The 23,336-nt window shown below is 44.3% G+C and overlaps 1 protein-coding gene across 1 annotated transcript in view; it reads right to left on the reverse strand.

Moving 5' to 3' along the window:
- Positions 1–23,336, reverse strand: part of LOC124715040 — a 59,644-nt gene that overhangs the window by 30,606 nt on the left and 5,702 nt on the right. The window contains exon 2 of the mRNA XM_047243070.1: positions 2,767–2,883. Within this exon, the coding sequence (XP_047099026.1) occupies positions 2,767–2,883 (117 nt within the window). The remainder of the gene's footprint in view (positions 1–2,766; positions 2,884–23,336) is intronic.

The following is a 23,336-nucleotide window of genomic DNA, read 5'->3' on the forward strand; positions in this document are numbered from 1 at the left end:
TCAATTGGCATCACAAGGCTGAGTGCACCCCAAAAATGGCAACAGTGCAAGGCGGCCCGGACGTCACCCATTCAAGCGCTGGCCACGCCGACAGCGCTGAACTTCGGTGATCTGACGGGAACTGGTGTATCCACTGCGGCAAGGCCGTTGCCTACAAGATGTAAAGAGACTGTCTAAAACCACGCTGGAGTTTTGCTGTATGGGGTCTGATGTGTCGCAAATGTCATCAAATGCCGACACTACAAGTCAATGCACCGCCATTTGGTTGGTTCTCACCTCAGCCCGTGCAACTACCCGACATGCCAACTCTGTTATTTGCAGGTCGACCTGCAGAAAGCTTTCACATACACTGGAACACAGTACAGAGGACGTGTAAAACACCGAGAGAGTTTGCTGCCAGCACATACCTTTCGCTACACCTGCAAGTGTCATGGGCTGCCAATCAGGAAGAAGTGTACCTTCACCATGTGGGTATACTACAGAGCCTGTGTTATCTACATGTTACTAGGATAGAACTAGGCACCATCGCTGAGATGTGGATCCACAATGCCACTAGGGCTGCGCAACTCTCTGGTCTGGGTCACTGATGTAGACATTTTGAATGAGTGTAAGGGATGTACAAGTGTATCAGTGATCTCCTACATTTAGCCATGACAACAACTGCTACGGACTGGATAATTGTTTAAGCGTGTTGTGTTTCGTGCTTCCCAATACATCACAGTGGACTCTGTCCTGAAGTGGTACTTGCTGTTGTCTCTATCCTAACACATCCTAACACGTGGTAGACCCTTGCTCCTCCTTCCGAATGTAGTAGAGAGAACCAACTTAGGGATTATATAGTGTTTTAAGAACGCAATCGCAAAGTTTGAATATTTTATTTTTTCCAGTAGTGGTATTGCGAGCATGTATCTGTCCAGCCCTCCTGCAATTGTTTAATTTGAAATTTACAGCTACCTCCAATGTAATGGACTTCCTACGAAATTACCTAACTTGCCAGTATCCACCAATAGGAGACAAGAGCAAAGAAAGGCCAGAAAGGTTTGGAAACTGAACACTTGCTGGGATAAAATCCCGCCAAATGCACCTGTCCTAGTATTCACCAATAGCATGGAAGGAGAAATTAACCATGTGTATCGATTTCATTAATTAGTCACTTAGTTTACTGACTTCAGCAGTATTTCCAGATCGATTCTCAGTCAGGAATTTGCTTTGGAAGGAATTCTTGTATGCACTGATACCCCACAGGGGAAGGCTTTGGGGTCTCCCAGGTAAACCCTGATTTGTTTGTGGATTGTTCTCACTGTGACTCATGGTGCACACAGTGTGAGCAGTTGCACATGACAGGACATGGCCACTTGAGAGAGAGAGAGAGAGAGAGAGAGAGGGGGGTGGGGGGGGGGGCGTGATCTGTGTTTTGACAGGAATTTCTCAGGTGTCGATATCAAAGGTTTGCTGCCTCCAAACACTTTGCTCGCAAACTAGCACGACTTCTGGTCTGCAGGTCACCCACACGAGCTGAGTGGAGATGTAAGGTCTGGGCATAGGTAGCGCAGTCTCCTGGACGCCAGAGCATGGTACAGCCTGGAGAGGTGGTCAGGGCATAGACGCGCAGTGCCCTGCAGCCTGAGTAAAAGATTTCTGTGTGCGATTACGTGAGGTGAATCATACTGACGTCGACTTCGTGACGGTATTACTTGCATGATTGGAAAAAAGCGCCACAATTGTTAAAATATTCCAGACTGTCTTGTCAGCCACAAATTGCTTAAATAAACAGTATCCCAAACACTGCAGTCAATTTCCGAACTAGTTCTTTAAATAAATTGGTAAACTATATTCCAAACCAGCCTTGTACCCCATAGCACGATTAAACAAACCATATTCCACGTCTTCTTTGCCTACCAGAAATTGTTTAAACCTTATTCCATACACTGCAATCGAGTTCCCCACATATTCTTTAAATAAGTAAACTGTATTCCACAAACCGCCTTGTACATAACAAATTGTTTAAATAAACAAAATTTCAAACATTGTCTTGTGCATACTCTGCAATCGATTTCCCACCAGACAGCCAATCATATGAGTCTTTTTACTGCCAATTTCCAGGTTAGGAAAGGAAGAGGTATTAGGGCCAGGGGAGGGTGGCTGGAGAATTTCTCAAAGTGGAAGGGGTTAATTAATTTAACAGTTTAATTAATTAGTCAATCAATTTGATAGAAGATGCCTATTCGAATAACTGAGGTCTGAAAGTGTGCTTGTATTGGCAAGGTGGAAGGTGGGAGGATTGGAGATTTTCAGAGAGCAGGGGAGGTTGAGGGGGAGGGGAAACGGTGGTTGGTTTCTCTGAAGGGTGGATTATCCCTAAAAGAGTCATAAATCAACCCTCAAGGAGTTATAAATCAATTAACAGAACAATAGGTCAAATTGAGGGGGAGGGGGCCATAAATCAATATAGTCTGCCCCCCGAATGTATGCAGCCCACACTAACGTATTGTGTTACAGCTGACTTTCGTCCTAGTACTCACTAACACATAGTGTTGCTTTTCATTTGCGTGTGGACAGGTACGATGTGTAACAGGTCCACTTCAGCTTGCCTCTATCCCTTTATGGTGGAAATAGTTAGTACCCGATTAAATCATAGTACCATCAATGGAAATTAAAATGTTTCTTAGTAGACACGTATGCGGCACCATAATCGACAGCAAACATAAAATTACTGAGTCCGGTACATTAGCTCACAAAAGTACTAACAAACCACCGTTTGCTTACCTTCCAAGGGGTCTTCACCAGTGAACTGGCTGAGCAGTGGTATGACGTTTTCTCTAGTGGGATGACTACCCTGCTCACTCTGAGATGAGATAACCGATGTCACATTTGCGTTGGCACCTGTAACATCAGCGGCATTTTATGCAAAAGAAGTAGTTTAAAAGTTTACCAAAAAACTAAATTACATCTTTAATTTGCCTAGAGATTTTTGAAATGTAACGCTGCTGTAATAAACAGTTGTGGTAATGTGGGAACGTTATCAGTGTAATAACGTAGATCCAGAACGTAAGGGGAGGGGGGGAGTGGAAGAAAAGAATTAGCATCAACGGCAGTCAAATGTTTCGAAATGACAAGTTTTTTCTTTTAGCCTGAAATTGGTTGTCAGTTAAGAAGTGGCTCGATGAAATAGAATTTGAATTATAAAATCTAGAAACGATTATTCAGTGCATTTATGTCTGTGGTGATTAAGTAGTATTTTCATGCATTAAAACATATTAATTAATCCTCGCACGGTAAGCTAAATAAAATGGGTATTAAACGTGATGGGAGGGACTCAATAGATATCTAAGTAACTCTCCCGACAGGTTGTATGTGTGCATTACAACGTTCTGAATTGGAAGGAGTGATGAGGGGAGGAGACACAATGTGTACAGAAAGGAAATGATTAATTAATGTAAATGATTAATTCATATTACTTCCGATAATTTAATATTCCTCACGGGGCTTTAAATGACAAAACTGTTTATATTACATTGCCAAACGAATAAAACGAATTCAAACGATTATTAATCGCCTTGTCGTATTGCCAGTCCAACACATAATACTCCCATGTGCGTGGGACACAGGGAAAGTGGGTAAATCAAGAGAGTTGGAAGTCCGTCCTCTCTAGTAACAGGATCTTAAGACTCGTATGATCAGATAGAACCAAAAACAGTTGCATGGATCATCATATTATGGCTACTTCAATGTTAATCATTCATCTAAAGGGAACCAAAACCACGCATTCGGCATCTGTATGAGCAGTTCTTGAAAAATAACTTCGGGACATGAACAGCTAATTCATAATCGGTTCGTGAACAAAGTTTCAGGACTTTAATGAATTACCGAAGTTTATCTGCATCAAAACTAGCGTCTCAGAATGAAATAAGCCAACACACAACTCTCAGAGCTGTGCTTCCCACCAAGCAGTTGCTGCACTGCAATTAGAACTGTCATCCATCAGGACCTGTATTTCTCTTAGTCCAACGGCAGTGGTCGCAATGCTGGTAATATCAGAGTTCCGCGTCTCCCTCCAACATCCAAAACCGATACCTTCTGTTTCAGAATCTGAAACCTGAATGAAGCTGATGTTTCCTATCTGAGATCTACTTAGGCTCTGCGAAAGAAAGCACATAAGTTAGTTTACTAGCGAATAACATGCTGTACAGGGTAGCAGCCAGTGAAGGAGTATTTAGGGAATTGGTTAAAAAAATTATTTCAAAGGCCCCAGTAAATTCTGTACAAGTTTCTTCCCAAAGCTGTGCGGCTGGTCCCGGCGGAGATTCGAGTCCTCCCTTGGCCATGGGTGTATGTGTTTGTCCTTAGGATAATTTAGGTTAAGTAATGTGTAAGCTTAGGGGCTGATGACCTTAGCAGTTAAGTCCCATAAGATTTCACACACATTTGAACATTCTTCCCAAAGCAACTTATTCTGTGCCTGCGTGACACAAGTTGCCTGCCTTTGAGAACAGCGGCAGTTCTGTCTAGTTGAAGGTGCTGCCAAGAGATGCCTTGAGGCCTCTGCTGAAACTACTAGCGAATTCAAGCCGTAAGTTTTAGCCAATAGCGTGCGTAGGACACAGGTCACGTGTGTGGACGCTGGAGGGATCTGCAGTGGAGAACACAGTTGCTTCCCTCTCTTGTGATCCAGACCTCGAGCAGAACAGACGTCTTTCTTGGGAGGCAGACCATCTGGCTCTGCGCCCTATGGCCGGCCCCAACATGAACCGCCTCCCCTTCCGTTGCCCACTATTTAGTTTTTCGTCCTCCTAGACCGGCCTATACCCGGTAGCTCTAGGGGCGCCCATTGTATTCCGTTTTTATTTTTTTACTTTTTTGGTCATCAGTCTACTGACTGGTTTGATGCGGCCCGCCACGAATTCCTCTCCTGTGCTAACCTCTTCATCTCAGAGTAGCACTTACAACCTACGTCCTCAATTATTTGCTTGACGTATTCCAATCTCTGTCTTCCTCTACAGTTTTTGCCCTCTACAGCTCCCTCTAGTACCATGGAAGTCATTCGCTCATGTCGTAGAAGATGTCCTATCATCCTGTCCCTTCTCCTTATCAGTGTTTTCCACATATTCCTTTCCTCTCCGATTCTGCGTAGAACCTCCTCATTCCTTATCAGCCCACCTAATTTTCAACATTAGTCTATAGCACCACATCTCAAATGCTTTGATTCTCTTCTGTTCTGGTTTTCCCACAGTCCATGTTTCACTACCATACAATTCTGTACTCCAGACGTACATCCTCAGAAATTTCTTCCTCAAATTAAGGCCGGTATTTGATATTAGTAGACTTCTCTTTGCCAGAAATGCCTTTTTTGCCATAGCGAGTCTGCTTTTGATGTCCTCCTTGCTCCATCCGTCATTGGTTATTTTACTGCCTAGGTAGCATAATTCCTTAACTTCATTGACTTCGTGACCATCAATCCTGATGTTAAGTTTATCGCTGTTCTCATTTCTACTACCTACGTCTTTCTCCGATTTACTCTCAAACCATACTGTGTACTCATTAGACTGTTCATTCCGTTCAGCAGATCATTTAATTCTTCTTCACTTTCACTCAGGATAGCAATTTCATCAGCGAATCGTATCATTGATATCCTTTCACCTTGTATTTTAATTCAACTCCTGAATCTTTCTTTTATTTCCATCATTGCTTCCTCGATGTACAGATTCAAGAGTAGGGGTGAAAGGCTACAGCCTTGTCTTACACCCTTCTTAATTCGAGCACTTCGTTCTTGATCGTCCACTCTTATTATTCCCTCTTGGTTGTTGTACATATTGTATATGACCCGTCTCTCCCTATAGCTTACCCTACTTTTTTCAGAATCTCGAACAGCTTGCACCATTTTATATTGTCGAACACTTTTTCCAGGTCGACAAATCCTCTGAAAGTGTCTTGATTTTTCTTTAGCCTTGCTTCCATTATTAGCCGTAACGTCAGAATAGCCTCTCTCGTCCCTTTACTTTTCCTAAAGCCAAACTGATCGTTACCTAGCGCATTCTCAATTTTCTTTTCCATTCTTCTGTATATTGTTCTTGTAAGCAGCTTCGATGCATGAGCTGTTAAGCTGATTGTGCGATAATTCTCGCACTTGTCAGCTCTTGCCGTCTTCGGAATTGTGTGGATGATGCTTTTCCGAAAGTCAGATGGTATATCGCCAGACTCATATAGTCTACACACCAACGCGAATAGTCGTTTTGTTGCCACATCCCCCAACGATTTTAGAAATTCTGATGGAATGTTATCCATCCCTTCTGCCTTATTTGACCGTAAGTCCTTCAAAGCTCTTTTAAATTCCGATTCTAATACTGGATCCCCTATCTCTTCTAAATCGACTCCTGTTTCTTCTTCTATCACATCAGACAAATCTTCACCCTCATAGAGACTTTCAATGTACTCTTTCCACCTATCTGCTCTCTCCTCTGCATTTAACAGTGGAATTCCCGTTGCACTCTTAATGTTACCACCGTTGCTTTTAATGTCACCAAAGGTTGTTTTGACTTTCCTGTATGCTGAGTCTGTCCTTCCAACAATCATATCTTTTTCGATGTCTTCACATTTTTCCTGCAGCCTTTTCGTCTTAGCTTCCCTGCACTTCCTATTTATTTCATTCGTCAGTGACTTGTATTTCTGTATTCCTAATTTTCCCGGAACATGTTTGTACTTCCTCCTTTCATCAATCAACTGAAGTATTTCTTCTGTTACTCATGGTTTCTTCGCAGCTACCTTCTTTGTACCTTCGTTTTCCTTCCCAACTTCTGTGATGGCCCTTTTTAGAGATGTCCATTCCTCTTCAACTGTACTGCCTACTGCGCTTTTCCTTATTGCTGTATCTATAGCGTTAGAGAACTTCAAACGAATCTCGTCATTCCTTAGTACTTACGTATCCCACTTCTTTGCGTATTGATTCTTCCTGACTAATGTCTTGAACTTCATCCTACTCTTCATCACTACTATATTGTGATCTGCTCCTGGGTGCGCCTTACAATCCAGTATCTGATTTCGGAATCTCTGTCTGACCATGATGTAATCTAATTGAAATCTTCCCGTATCTCCCGGCCTTTTCCAAGTATACCTCCTCCTCTTGTGATTCTTGAACAGGGTATTCGCTATTACTAGCTGAAACTTGTTACAGAACTCAATTAGTCTTTCTCCTCTTTCATTCCTTGTCCCAAGCCCATATTCTCCTGTAACCTTTTCTTCTACTCCTTCCCCTACAACTGCATTCCAGTCGCCCATGACTATTAGATTTTCGTCCCCCTTTACATACTGCATTACCCTTTCAATATCCTCATACACTTTCTCTATCTGTTCATCTTCAGCTTGCGACGTCGGCATGTATACCTGAACTATCGTTGTCGGTGTTGGTCTGCTGTCGATTCTGATTAGAACAACCCGGTCACTGAACTATTCACAGTAACACACCCTCTGCCCTACCTTCCTATTCATAACGAATCCTACACCTGTTATACCATTTTCTGCTGCTGTTGATATTACCCGATACTCATCTGACCAGAAATCCTTGTCTTCCTTCCACTTCACTTCACTGACCCCTACTAAATCTAGATTGAGCCTCTGCATTTCCCTTTTTAGATTTTCTAGTTTCCCTACCACGTTCAAGCTTCTGACATTCCACGCCCCGTCTCATAGAACGTTATCCTTTCGTAGATTATTCAATCTTTTGCTCATAGTAACCTCCCCCTTGGCAGTCCCCTCCCGGAGATCCGAATGGGGGACTATTCCGGAATCTTTTGCCAATGGAGAGATCATCATGACACTTCTTCAAATACAGGCCACATTTCCTGTGGATACACGTTACGTGTCTTTAATGCAGTGGTTTCCATTGCCTTCTGCATCCCCATGTTGTTGATCATTGCTGATTCTTCCACCTTTAGGGGCAATTTCCCACCCCTAGGACAAGAGAGTGCCCTGAACCTCTATCCGCTCCTCCGTCCTCTTTGACAAGGCCGTTGGCAGAATGAGGCTGACTTCTCATGCCGGAAGTCTTCGGCCGCCAATGCTGATTATTTATCAAAATTTAGGCAGTGGCGGGGATCGAACCCGGGACCGAAGACGTTTTGATTATGAAGCAAAGACGCTACCCCTAGACCACGAGATACTTAAGCTTGTATTCCATACACCGAAATATGTACTGTTGTTTAGACTTACATAATTTGACGGCAGCCGTGGATGCCCACTCAGAAGTCCTGACAGCTCGACCTCCTGTACACTGTCGTCGGCAGCCTGCTGCATCAACCTCCTTCTGTCTTCCTGCACATGTACAGCTCTAACAACAATTGCTCCGCAATCAAAAGACTGTTTTCTGTTCAAATTCCATCTAGGTTAAATTTTCGGAGACTGGCCTATGGGGCAGACAGAAGCCGACGTTCTGTCATGCCCTGCTAATGAGATCTAGAAGAAATTTCCTATGAACGATGACTAGAGAGGGAAGTAGGAAAGCAGCGCCCAGGCGCCTACTCTACAAGGAATTTGGATTGTTTTAGAAAAATTTCTACTGTTAAACTCTCATCGGAACTAGAAAGAGTGCTTCTCTTTTCCCCAGCTTAATCTGAGACGATTCCAAGTGTCTGTTTAGAATAATTATTCCTTTATTCGACCCTTCCTCTCTAGACACCTTCAAGTCAGAGAGTGTGAGAAGCACCCATTACTAGAGAGAAGGGGCGTCGCTAAAGCTCGGCATTTTTGCTCTCTGTCACAGGGTAGCCAGACACCTGGAGAATAATGTTGCTGTCCCACTCACCTCAGACCACTTACGTAGCACACGTAACCATGGTCTTATTGTCTAAGCGCAACTTCCCGTGGCGTTGTCGCAGTGAGAACGGTCTGCGTGTCTATTCACAGTGCGTTCGAGGGGTGGGGCTCTGTCTTCCGTGACCAATGCGTTTCTCCTCCGTAAGGACTAAGACAAGGCTGAAGCCAAAACTAAAATTAAATTACTAGTTAAGAATTCGTTCTCTTATACAGAGTAATAAAAACTGTTCATACACTATCCAGGCAAGGAATTCCATCTACGAGGGTTGCCCAGAAAGTAATGCTCCGCATTTTTTTTCAACTAATCGGATTCGAAACGTTATGTATGTATTATTTGAAGTCTCCTGAGTGAGCGAAAAACGTCTGGAGAGGTAAAGCAAAAGAAATACTAAACGCAGAAAGACTCAAAGAGGTGCAACTGATTTGGAAAACAGATTTATGGAAAAATGGATAAAAATGAGGGAAGGACTCATGGACCCTGCCGAAGAAATACTAAGAATTAGAGTATCCCAAAGTACCAGGAAAGAACGGATAACAGAAAACGTGTTGAAAAAGATGGAAGAGCGGATAAAGTGGAAAAATGTAGAAACTGAAGAAGGCAAAAGGAGGTACAAGAAACTGAATAATGAATTAAGATGAGAAACTGAAGAAGCAAGGGAAAAATGGATGAAACAGAAATGCGACAAAATACAGAAAATGGAGAAAGAGGAAAAGTATGAAGTGATATATTGAGTGAGATAGTTTTTGAACGGAAAAGGAATAGGAATAACATGGAAATAGAAAAAGCGGATGCTACTCTAGCAGAAGAACCACTGGAGGTTTTCAACAGATGGCAAGAATATACTGAATGTCTGTATCAGGGAGATGAAATACAAAGCGAAATTAAGGTTGATGGGGAGCAATATTTGCCGGAAGATGGAAAGAGATTCACCATCTTGGAAGCAGATGTAGAAAAGACGCTGAAGGAGATGGAGAATAGAAAGGTATGTGGAATTGATGATTTGCCAGCAGAACGGTTGAAGAGTCTGGGAAACAGGGCAGGAAAAGAAATAGTCAACCTCTATAATGAGATATATGGCAAAGGGGAATGGCCTGAGGACTTCTGTGCAACAGTTATGATACCAATAGAGAAAAAGAGGAACACTAAAAACTCTGAAGAGCATAGAACCATCAGTCTCATTTCTCATACAGCTAATGTGTTGCTGAGAGTGCAGAATAGAGGACCACATGGCAAGCTGGACAGAGGGATTGCAGAGGAGCAGTTCGAATTTAGATGCGGAAAAGGAACACGAGATGCTATTGGCCTGTTAAGAACTATAGGGGAAAGACGTATGGAAAAGGGTAGAGAAATCTTCGCTGTTTTTATAGATCTAGAAAAGGCTTTTGACAGAGTTCAGTGGAACAAGCTGAAGGGAAGAGGAAGGAGTAGACTGGAAAGAATGGTTCAAATGGCTCTGAGCACTATGGGACTCAACTGCTGAGGTCATTAGTCCCCTAGAACTTAGAACTAGTTAAACCTAACTAACCTAAGGACATCACAAACATCCATGCCCGTGGCAGGATTCGAACCTGCGACCGTAGCGGTCTTGCGGTTCCAGACTGCAGCGCCTTTAACCGCACGGCCACTTCGGCCGGCGACTGGAAAGAGAGACGACTGATACAGAATCTATATTTACACCAGAAAGTAAGGATAATGATTGGAAATGAAATGTCAGAAGGAAGCAGCATTGGATGAGGTGTTAGACAAAGTTGATGCCTTTTCCCACTCTTGTTTAGCGCAAACATGAAGAGATTATTGCGAAAGACTTAGATGGGAAACGTATTTGGATTGGATTGTTTTGGGGGAAGAGACCAAACAGCGAGGTCATCGATCTCATCGGAGTAGGGAAGGACGGGGAAGGAAATCGGTCGTGCACTTTCAAAGGAACCATCCCGGAATTTGCCTGGAGTGATTTAGGGAAATCACGGAAAATCAAAATCAGGATGGCCGGACACGGGATTGAACCGTCGTCCTCCCGAATGCGAGTCCAGTCTGCTAACCACTGCGCTACCTCGCTCGTTCGGAATGTGTGTTGGTGGAAAGATAATAGAATGTTTAGCGTTAGCTGATGACATTGTATTAGTGGCAGAAAGTGAGCGGACAGTGAATAACATGCTGAAAGACCTGAATAAAGCTTGTGTGCAATATGGGATGCAAATAAACACAGAAAAAACAAAGAGCATGGTCATCAGTACAAGACACAGACAATCCAATATTAAAATAGGACAATCTACCATTAGCCAAGTAAGTGCATTTACATGTCTTGGAAGCACAATAACTGAAGACTTGAGATGTCACCAGGAGGCGAAAACTCGAACTGCTGTAGCGAGGGAGGTATTCAACAGAAAGAGGAGATTGTTATGTGGCAAATTAGATAGAGGTCTAAGGAAAAGGCTTGGCAAATGTTTGTCTGGAGTGTGGCACTATATAGGGCAGAAACATCGACGCTGAGACGAGAGGATGAAAAAAGGTTAGAAGCATTCGAGATGTGGATGTGAAGGAGAATGGAGAGGATAAGTTGGATGGAAAGAGTGAGTAATGAAAGAGTATTGGAAAGAGTTGATGAGAGAAGATGTCAGAAAGAAAAAAAACAGGTTGGGACATTCATTGAGAAGGGTGTGCTTGCTAGCAGATGCTTCGGAAGGACTGGTTTGTGGGAGAAGACTGAGAGGAAGAAGGAGACACAAGATGATAGATAGTATAAAAGGAGAGGAAATTATGCGGACATGAAGAGGATGGCAGAAGACATGGAGAAATCTCCAACTGCTTGCTGAACATCTTCGTCTTATAGGACACGTCGACCCTTCTACGCATTTTTAACGGACAGAAGTTGTGACAATTGCGTGGGGGAGTTTGGGACTATAGAGTGAGTGCCCCTATGTCTCCCACTCCAGTTGGCATAACTTCTGCGTTACGACATTTGCGATATGGCGACGTGCGTCATCATGAAGCAGCAGCATCCAGCACTGAACTTCGCGCACCATTCCACAACAGTGGTTTTCGACAGACATGCTGCCCCTTACATATTTTCCATTCTCTGTTAGATGTCTACCGGTGTTTGTGCTTCAACAGCCAAGAAAAGAATAACAGCACATTCATCCTGTTAGGATGCATTGGGTAAGAGCGTCGCCATAGTTGACATGTCCACATTTACCACACACGAATGCCAATCTAATCCTTTGCCTGCATGTCGGTACTTATGTACTCACATCGAAGTTACTTCACGTTGCATATACGCTGCAGCAACACCCTGAGACAGAAACGTTTTGATCGCTCCTTATGCATTAAAGTCAGAGGACTGAATGACGGAAATCTCACACATCGATCTTCCGTATTGTTGCGGCCACATGTAGTAAGCGTTGATCCACGCAATGGAGAATGGCAAAATAGAGGCACGCCGGCGACCGAGGCGTTGCGAAGTAGGCAGGCACAGATAGCCTTGCTGACAGCATCAGTCTACCAGCAGGCTGACGCAAGGACGCACACCGACTGAGTGCCGAGTGAAGCCTGGAGCGTGCTGAGTAAGGGGAAGTGAGGCCAGCACGCTAAGTTACGCTGCAATATACTGCGGAAGTAATAACAAAAAGTTACCACTGAGGGCTAAAAACGTCCTCCTGCCGGATATAAATAGTGGAGTGCAGGCAGCAACAGACAGAAGCCATTAGGAAGCAGTTCGGATCTGAGGACTGACGTGGTCCATGTCCCAATGTTCAATCTTCGTAGGTGACGATTCTGGAAGTCTGTTCCAACTCGCAGGAGTCATCCGTTCGCCGCCAGATGTCAACCTCGGCTCTGTAGGTCGGCCCGAGTTCGGTCGGCACCATGGCTTACTGACTACAGCGAGAACTTCCAGCAGGACCGGCCGCAGAACGGTCTTGGTCACAGGCGCAGCCGGGGACTGACGCCCGGACTTCACGGCAATCCGGCCCCACGGCGCGTGGTCCGTCCATGATGGGACCTCGCGGACATCGCGACAGACGGCTTGCCAGCCGCCTGTGCAGCAGGCGTTGGAAGCTGACCTCACGGCGACGCGGCTCCATGGGCGTGCCCATACTGGGGCGCCGGGCGGCGACGAGTTCATCTCAACCACAGGGCATCCTGGCTTCAGCGGAGCACTGGTGGCCTGAGGCTCCCGAGTGCGACCAGCGGCGCGCGTTGCGCTCATTGTCGGAGAACCTACACAGCAGTAGCCAGGCGGAGGGATCCGCAGGGCTGGGCAGCGACGACGAGGGAGGAATTGTAAAGAAGGTTCAATAAATAATTGTAAAACTCCACGCCGTCTCAGTCTATGGCGCAGCCACTGTGTCTGCTGCTAACAAGTGGTGGAGAAGACGTAACAGTGTTTTCTTCTGAGAGTAATCATCACTGCCTTGCTCATTCACTTACTATTAGAGGGCGCAAAAATTAAACGGAGCAACACAAAAAGAGGCTGCCCTCAACGTAAGGACCTAGCTATCAAATAACAGGACCCTTCCAGAATATATTCTTACTTTCATCTACATCTACATCATACTTCTCAAGCCACCTAATGGTGTGTGGCGGAGAGTACTTTCGGTACCACTATCTGATCCCTCCCTCCTTGTTCCACTCGCGAATAGTGCGTGGGAAAGATAATTGTCGGTAAGCTTTGTTGTGACAGCTGAAGCATTTTAGACATTGCATCATATAATATACTTTTGTTCCAAGTGTCTGATTAAAAATGGTTCAATAGAACAGTTCGTAAAATGAACTAAAATTATTCTGTTGTAACTACACTCCTGGAAATCGAAATAAGAACACCGTGAATTCATTGTCCCAGGAAGGGGAAACTTTATTGACACATTCCTGGGGTCAGATACATCACATGATCACACTGACAGAACCACAGGCACATAGACACAGGCAACAGAGCATGCACAATGTCGGCACTAGTGCAGTGTATATCCACCTTTCGCAGCAATGCAGGCTGCTATTCTCCCATGGAGACGATCGTAGAGATGCTGGATGTAGTCCTGTGGAACGGCTTGCCATGCCATTTCCACCTGGCGCCTCAGTTGGACCAGCGTTCGTGCTGGACGTGCAGACCGCGTGAGACGACGCTTCATCCAGTCCCAAACATGCTCAATGGGGGACAGATCCGGAGATCTTGCTGGCCAGGGTAGTTGACTTACACCTTCTAGAGCACGTTGGGTGGCACGGGATACATGCGGACGTGCATTGTCCTGTTGGAACAGCAAGTTCCCTTGCCGGTCTAGGAATGGTAGAACGATGGGTTCGATGACGGCTTGGATGTACCGTGCACTATTCAGTGTCCCCTCGACGATCACCAGTGGTGTACGGCCAGTGTAGGAGATCGCTCCCCACACCATGATGCCGGGTGTTGGCCCTGTGTGCCTCGGTCGTATGCAGTCCTGATTGTGGCGCTCACCTGCACGGCGCCAAACACGCATACGACCATCATTGGCACCAAGGCAGAAGCGACTCTCATCGCTGAAGACGACACGTCTCCATTCGTCCCTCCATTCACGCCTGTCGCGACACCACTGGAGGCGGGCTGCACGATGTTGGGGCGTGAGCGGAAGACGGCCTAACGGTGTGCGGGACCGTAGCCCAGCTTCATGGAGACGGTTGCGAATGGTCCTCGCCGATACCCCAGGAGCAACAGTGTCCCTAATTTGCTGGGAAGTGGCGGTGCGGTCCCCTACGGCACTGCATCGGAACGTACGGTCTTGGCGTGGATCCGTGCGTCGCTGCGGTCCGGTCCCAGGTCGACGGGCACGTGCACCTTCCGCCGACCGCTGGCGACAACATCGATGTACTGTGGAGACCTCACGCCCCACGTGTTGAGCAATTCGGCGGTACGTCCACCCGGCCTCCCGCATGCCCACTATACGCCCTCGCTCAAAGTCCGTCAACTGCACATACGGTTCACGTCCACGCTGTCGCGGCATGCTACCAGTGTTAAAGACTGCGATGGAGCTCCGTATGCCACGGCAAACTGGCTGACACTGACGGCGGCGGTGCACAAATGCTGCGCAGCTAGCGCCATTCGACGGCCAACACCGCGGTTCCTGGTGTGTCCGCTGTGGCGTGCGTGTGATCATTGCTTGTACAGCCCTCTCGCAGTGTCCGGAGCAAGTATGGTGGGTCTGACAACCGGTGTCAATGTGTTCTTTTTTCCATTTCCAGGAGTGTATTTGGGGGGAGAAGGTAATTTGTTTATTTTTTTTAGTAGAATTAACTTCATTATAAAAAATTAAACTCATAACGATGAGTGAAATCCATAAAAAATGGGAAATCGACGCCGATTGGTAGACATAACTATCTGAGTAAATAAGAGAGCCGAGATTGGCTGAAAAGAAGAAGACACAGTCTTTACCGGGTGATTATCAACAAGTGAAAGAAACAAGGAAGAAGTTTTCTGCAACGAAAACAGATCCCGTGGGAATTCTAATTAAAATTAGTAGAGATTGCTGAAACAAAATTAAAAGGGTTATGTATGGCTTTTGTATAATTCATTAAGGTGTCTGTAAAGAACTATAGTGATCGCGAATGATGATAGAGTGGCACTACATTTCACTAACCGAAAATGAGTATGTCCAAAAGTATCTTCAACTCATGAAAAACTATGACGATGAATGAGAGAAGGAAATGAACCTTACCCCGTATTGCTTGCTTTAAACACGATGAATTACAGAACGCAGCTGGGAGTGAAACTGTTTCTCAACTATCATCATCAAAATATCCATAATCATACCAAGGTTTCCCACTGTGAACTGGTAGTGCGTTTACGAATGATATCTCTTGCCGCTTTCGTAGATTCAGCTGCTATTATAGCTCGTCACTGCATTTATTTCTTCTACACAATTTTGTAAAATAGTTTCTCTAGATTCCTTATTATCGTTTGTGCAGTTTGAAGTTACTGCAAAGAGATCGCAGTTAATGTATTCACCACTCTATTCAACAAACGAGTATCACGACCCGTTAGCTCTCTCGTCTGCACGCAGAAGTAATCGATACCCTTTCTTCTACTTCCTACAAACATTGTCATTAGATATCAAATTCGAGATAATAGTCTTTAAGGAACGCTGGCGTCGCACCCAGAATAGATTTTCAGCACGGACCAGCCTACTGAACAACAGGAGGTTGCGACAGAAGATACGCTATGTGATCAAAAGTATCCGGACACCCCTAAAAACATACGTTTTTCATATTGGGTGCATAGTGCTGCCACCTACTGCCAGGTACTCCAAATCAGCGACCTCGGTAGCATTAGAAATCGTGAGAGAGCAGAATGGGGAGCTCTGCGGAACTCACGGACTTCGAACGTGGTCAGATGATTGGGCATCAAGGTCCACTGCAAGTACTATGACAGTTAGGCGGGAGGTGAGAAAACTTGGATTTCACGGTCGAGTGGCTGCTCCTAAGCCACACATCACATTGGTAAAAGCCCAACGACGCCTCGTTTGGTGTAAGGAGTGTAAACATTGGACGATTGAACAGTGGAAAAACGTTGTGTGGAGTGACGAATCACGGTACACAATGTGGCGATCCGATGGCAGGGCGTGGGTATGGCGAATGCCCCGTGAGCGTCATCTGCAAGCGTGTGGAGTCCTAACAGTAAAATCCGGAGCCGGTGGTGTTATGGTGTGGTCGTGTTTTTAATGCATGGGGCTTGCACCCCTTGTTGTTTTGCGTGGCACTATCACGGCACAGGCCTACACAGATGTTTTAAGCACCTTCTTGGTTTCCACTGTTGAAGAGCAATTCGGGGATGGCGATTGCATCTTTCAACACTATCGAACACCTTTTCATAATGCACGTCCTGTGGAGGACTGGTTGCACGACAATAACATGCATGTAATGGACTGACCTGCACAGAGTCCTGACCTGAATCCTACAGAACACCTTTGGGATGTTGGGGAAACGCTGACTTCTTGCCAGGCCTCAGCGACCGACATCGATATCTCTCCTCAGTGCAGCACTGCCTGAAGAATAGGCTGACATTTCCCAAGAAACCTTCCAGCACCTAACTGAACGTATGCCTGCAAGAGTGGAAGCTGTCATCAAGCCTAAGGGTGGGACAACAGCATATTGAATTCCAGCCTTACCGATGGAGGGCACCACGAACTTTTAAGACATTTTCAGTCAGGTGTCCGGACCCTTTTGATCACGTAGTGTAAGGTAGAGAAGCAACGTAGCGACGCCGGCTGAGGTCAACATTTGAGACAGGCGGAGAGCCAACAGCACGTGCACAGCGAGCATAACAGCAACACAGCATCAACATCTACATCTACATGATTACTCTGCAATTCAGAATTAAGTCTTTCACTGAACTATCTTCAAGGTGTTTCTTTACCGTTCCACTCTCGAACACCGCGCAGGAATAACGAACATTTAAATCGGGGCTCTGATTTCCGTAATTTTTTTATTATTATCATACCTACCCATGATGTGCCATTTGTCGCTGAGTGAAGAACTGCGATTCTTCGCTGTACTCAATCTCACGCCACTCGTCAGCAGTCCATACTTCTCGGTCACGAGACCAGTCCAACCACAGCCGTTTTTGTTGCCGTGTTAACGCCAGCCTAAGATTGCGAAGGTAATTGCCTTGTCCGGCTGCTGCTATTCTGCGACCAATAGTGCGGAATGACACAGACTGTTATCTGGAGTCCATTACCTATTCTCGGATGGCAGATGCAGGTATGGAGGCGTTTAGTGCACGACACGGCAATCTTCTCTTGTGGTGATAACACTTAGTCAACTTGGATCCTTGATGAAGAGTATACATGACCTAACGCTATGATGGACTTCAACATAAGGTCACTGTCAGATACAGTTGCCACAAAAAAACTGGACATTGCATGATTCGAAAAACCAGCCAAATGGAGACCCAGAATGACGCCCCTTTCAAACTCTGTCAGATACTGAAAACGTTGTCTCTCATGATTACGCGGCATCTCCCTGTCCTTTACAGTGACAAATCAACTTCTACTGCCCCTTACGTAAGCTACCAGGCCTGGAGTCGACACTAATCACAAATAGCAATACCGCTAATACATTCTGGTGGCCGTTCTACCTGTCACAGAGAACCATAACTCTAATCGTTTACATATCCGCCAATTGCGTGTTCCTGTACGAAAGTTGCATGTGAGAATACTGTTCTATAGCATACAAATTTACTTGTTAGGCACATTCAACGAATAATGGACACATAACACATACTTGATAGGATTAGTTTCAATACCGTGATAAAATTTATAGGTATACAGGTGCGCTGGAGCAGATTTTTATTCTATTTGTAGTACGAGGTCCAGAATAGAGAAGTTGCACGTTTTCGTACTTTTAAGATGCCACGGGACTGCCGACATAAATATTCCAGTTCCGTTTCGCTTTCCGTTTTCATGTAAGTTAGCCTGCAATTTCGCATCAGTTACGGTAATTACGAGTTGGCCTTTTTTTCCACAAAACGTTCATGTTGTCCAGGATCTAGGGAGTGTTAGTCGGGTTCTAGCACGACCGTCAAATAATGACTGTAATTCCTTCACCAGATATTATACGTTCGTGTCGACCAGTTTGTTGCATAGTAATTAGTCTCGCTGTCAATGGATGTCAGACGTAGATGTAACTTCACTACCAGTGAACAGCATTTTTCATGCAGTTTTTTGTCGCTTCAGTAAGTTTCCAAGATCATGATTTACACGGTGGTTACTTTCCTCGGACCTACGGCCTTCTGCGGTTGTTCACATGCTCCCGGGTGCGTTAGCACCAAGGTTCCACAGTCCGTGACCGTAGTGACGCTTTTATTGCCCATAGATGAACAAAACACACACACACACACACACACACACACACACACACACACACAGACACACACACAAGGGGAGGGAGACCAAGATAGAACACTTAGTCAACTTGGATCCTTGATGAAGAGTATACATGACCTAACGCTATGATGGACTTCAACATAAGATCACTGTCAGATACAGTTGCCACAAAAAAACTGGACATTGCATGATTCGAAAAACCAGCCAAATGGAGACCCAGAATGCGGCTTTTCGCGGATGATGCTGTAGTATACAGAGAAGTTGCTGCATTAGAAAATTGTAGCGAAATACAGGAAGATCTGCAGCGGATAGGCACTTGGTGCAGGGAGTGGCAACTGACCCTTAACATAGACAAATGTAATGTATTGCGAATACATAGAAAGAAGGATCCTTTATTGTATGATTATATGATAGCGGAACAAACACTGGTAGCAGTTACTTCTGTAAAATATCTGGGAGTATGCGTACGGAACGATTTGAAGTGGAATGATCATATAAAACTAATTGTTGGTAAGGCGGGTACCACGTTGAGATTCATTGGGAGAGTGCTTAGAAAATGTAGTCCATCAACAAAGGAGGTGGCTTACAAAACACTCGTTCGACCTATACTTGAGTATTGCTCATCAGTGTGGGATCCGTACCAGGTCGGGTTGACGGAGGAGATAGAGAAGATCCAAAGAAGAGCGGCGCGTTTCGTCACAGGGTTATTTGGTAACCGTGATAGCGTTACGGAGATGTTTAATAAACTCAAGTGGCAGACTCTGCAAGAGAGGCGCTCTGCATCGCGGTGTAGCTTGCTCGCCAGGTTTCGAGAGGGTGCGTTTCTGGATGAGGTATCGAATATATTGCTTCCCCCTACTTATACTTCCCGAGGAGATCACGAATGTAAAATTAGAGAGATTAGAGCGCGCACGGAGGCTTTCAGACAGTCGTTCTTCCCGCGAACCATACGCGACTGGAACAGGAAAGGGAGGTAATGACAGTGGCACGTAAAGTGCCCTCCGCCACACACCGTTGGGTGGCTTGCGGAGTATCAATGTAGATGTAGATGTAGATGTAGAACACAGTCGAATATTGACTCTCCTCCCTTAAGCGACATGAATTAAATGAAAAAAAAAGTGGAAAGAGAGAGAGAGAAAATTGTACCTCTACCTGTGTACGAGGAACGAAAACATGTACTGGGAATTCAAACTTGGTCCTCTGCAAAAGTCACATGCGCGGAGCACGCACCCAGACGCGGGGGTGGACAGTGTGATGACAATATTACCCGGAAATGAAATTGACAGTGACTTCCAATTTATCGAAAACGACTTGAGGGAAACGATGACCTGCTTGCTGCATCAAAATATTAATGGAGATAAAATAGAGTCAATTTATTGGTAATTGATTTGGAAGAGTTGTTTTCATAAACATTTAATACTGATTCAGACTTAAAGAAATAAGTAAATTCTGCAGTAGATCAGGATACAGAGGCACGTGTTTGTGGGTTAATATTGGACAATTTAATGCTTGTCGTTTTTACAGTATACAGGTTCCCACTGGATAAGTGAGGAATTTCCATGAAAAATTTAATATTTTATTTTGATGTTTGTCAAAAAGAATGAAGGGTCTATTGATTTTCGTGATGTTCATATAATTTTTTAAACAGATCTGGTAAGAAAAGTTATCTAGACGTATTACTAGCCAATTACAGTTTACTTTAAGTTATACATTTTCCTACTCCAGTGGCTTATGTAGCAGTGCTCTGATAGGTAATGTACTGATATACTCACATAACATGACTTAGCAACATTTACAGTCTACAGTCATCTAAAGAAAACAATGATAATGGTTCATCAAAACACTGTGAGAAACTTTTGAGAAAGGTTAAAAAATGTTGACTGAGGTGAAGCTTACAGTGAGTCTAATGCTACCTCTGAAATGAATATATCTTAATAAGTTCGGAATCTTTCTGAAATAATTTTTTCCAAAATAGTAATTAAAGAAGATACCAGGAAGCTTAAAAAAAGCCTTGGATTGCTGTAGATGATCAAGTTATCTCGAGAACAGGAAGGGAAATTTACAAACTAGCACGATAAAGTGAGAATCCTGTAGTAATTTCATGTTAATAGTAATATTGTCACATGTTACGGAAATTTACAAAACACCAAGAGTAGGCCTGCGTATTCCTTGTCAGAAATTTTCTTTGCACTTTTCTGTAGGAAGAGTGTGTGTACTGGCACTCTTCATCGAATTCAATAAACATCAATAAAAACTTGACATTGTCGTTTGCTTGCTGTCAAAACAGTCACCACTACGCAATACACTTCGGCGTACGTAGTTGCCAGTATGCGCGAATAAACAAAATATTTCCGCTCCAGCAACTCAGCCTGTTACGCGGTTCCTCACAACCAACAGCTTTACTTCTTATATGACGAGCAAGCAAAAGATGTGTTATTTCGCGTAGTACCAGTCCCAGAGATTTCGACGCCCGGTGCGAAAATGTTAGGCGCCGGCGCCACCTCCACATTCCCTGAGTTTTCAGGGCATAGTCAAACTTTTTCACAATGTTGTTCACTCATTAGACTTATTTCCACATATAACTCATACGTTTTTCTGACGTGGATACTTCTGGTCTCTTTAAGACCAGAGACAGGCGTGGGGCACCAGCGAGTGTTGCAGAAGTGAAATGTTTACAGGACATATTTTACTTATTCTTTACTCATTGCAAAGTGTTTTTCTCAGCTATAGGTATTTAAGGTTGCTTTATGGGAACTGTTATGCCATCATATATTGACTTTCATCTTTATTTCGTCATTGTAATGCTTTTCGTTTCTCTAGGGTCTTTATAGCTGACTTATGAACATTTCAAGTGTTGCGTAGTTACAAGGTAGAAACTGAGGTGGCAACACTGCCATTAGCAAGCTTTGCTATTTTGAAAGACGCAGCCCAGGAGACTAAATACAGCGCCTCCTTTGTCATCTGTTTCAAAATTCCGTAGATACTTTCTGGTAAGACACTAGATTTTGTGAATGGTTTGTATTTCCAATTTATTCTCACACTTCTTCATTTCTGTAACGAGTTTCAAAGTTTTGTTCAATTCATCCTTTGGGACCATATTAAGGAGGCGACCAGCAACAGAATCCCAAGCCACCAAAAAATCCCTATTTCCTCCTTCTCTTTTATGACGTGCTGTTCTGCATTTCACTATCGTTCGGCAGTGACGTGTCACAAAGCTTCGTGCGTTAGTTCAAGTACGTTTGGAAGCTTAAATGTCTTGTCAAATTTGAATAGTGTGCTCGAAGCCGTGAAACTTATTGTTTGCATCATTTCTACGATGCTTATCACTCTGTGAGATGACATCTGTCCTAACTGTCCTAAAAAGTGTAAGGTGTCAGGCAAATCCAACATCTTCCATGAAAACCGTGACATGATAAGCAAATCCGGCAGTATGTCACATAGCTCCGAATAAATCCTGACATTAAATTAACCAAAGTAATACGATCAACGAGTGAGCAAATGGAATACCACAGACTAACACAAGAACGCCTAAATGCATGTCATATCTTCACACCGTGAAACAGACGCATTTCCGAGGGAAGAAACGAGAACAGAAGCCCAGAGCAGAACCGTGTTAAGCTAGAAGGCCCTACGATAATGGACGGACACCCACGTCGCCAGCCAACCACCAGGACCACCCCTCAACCCATGTTAAAAGATAGAGCCCTCCAGAAGAACAGTAGAGATCTTATGATAACACTAAAACGGCCGCACCAGCTGCAAGTTTTATCGTGAGACTTTTTCGCGTCTCTGTTACGTTGCAAACTTTAAAAACATTGCCCCGCCACGAAAAGTAACCACCAGGGCCACCCCCCCAGCCCATGTTAAAAGATAGACCCCTCCAGAAGAACAGTATAGATCTTACGATAACACTAAAAGGGCCACACCAGCTGCAAGTTTTAGCGTGAGACTTTTTCGCGTCTCTGTTACGTTGCAAACGTTAAAAACATTGACCCACCACGAAAAGTATTACGTTTCTCATTGGATAGACAGAATTTTTGTTGGCGGAACTTAAGGTTAACATTGAGACCCTGATTGGTCAGATGAAAACACAGCCAGATAGTTTTTTTTAAACCAACTTCGGTAAATTGTAGTAAGGGGAAGTTAGGAGAGAGTTGCTTCCGAGACGGCGAGGTGTGTGGAGCTGTGCCATCCGTCGTCCCCTGACGAACAACGACAAGGTAATGAACGCACGCGATGCAGCATTTATGAGCGCATAAGGCTTCACTCAGAACTGCAGAAGTCTCATCTGTTACATCCACTTTTTACGTAATACTAGTGTCGATCGTCAATTGAAGCTCATGGTATTCACATTTGCTCCGTAAGTTAAAATCTGAAACGAGATGATTTTTCTGATATATAATTATTGAGGAGCCACATCAGCCACTGTAATTCACGACAAGTTAGATAAGTAATTAAAGATAATTGAGGGTCACTGTAGACCATTTTGATAGTTTTCTCTTTTGTGAAACTTAATTTAAACCTAGATTATAGATGTGATATGGCATATGTCATCCTTCGATCCATTGTAGAACTTGGAAACCCACGAAGGGAATATTAGTTCACATTTTGTTGAACGCAGTTGGTTTTTATCATCCTGTATTACAATATTTCCTTTTATCAATAGTGCAGTTTATAAACAATGT

The sequence above is a fragment of the Schistocerca piceifrons genome, chromosome 1 (genome assembly GCF_021461385.2).
Source record: "Schistocerca piceifrons isolate TAMUIC-IGC-003096 chromosome 1, iqSchPice1.1, whole genome shotgun sequence".
In the NCBI taxonomy this organism is placed as follows: Eukaryota; Metazoa; Arthropoda; class Insecta; order Orthoptera; family Acrididae; genus Schistocerca; species Schistocerca piceifrons.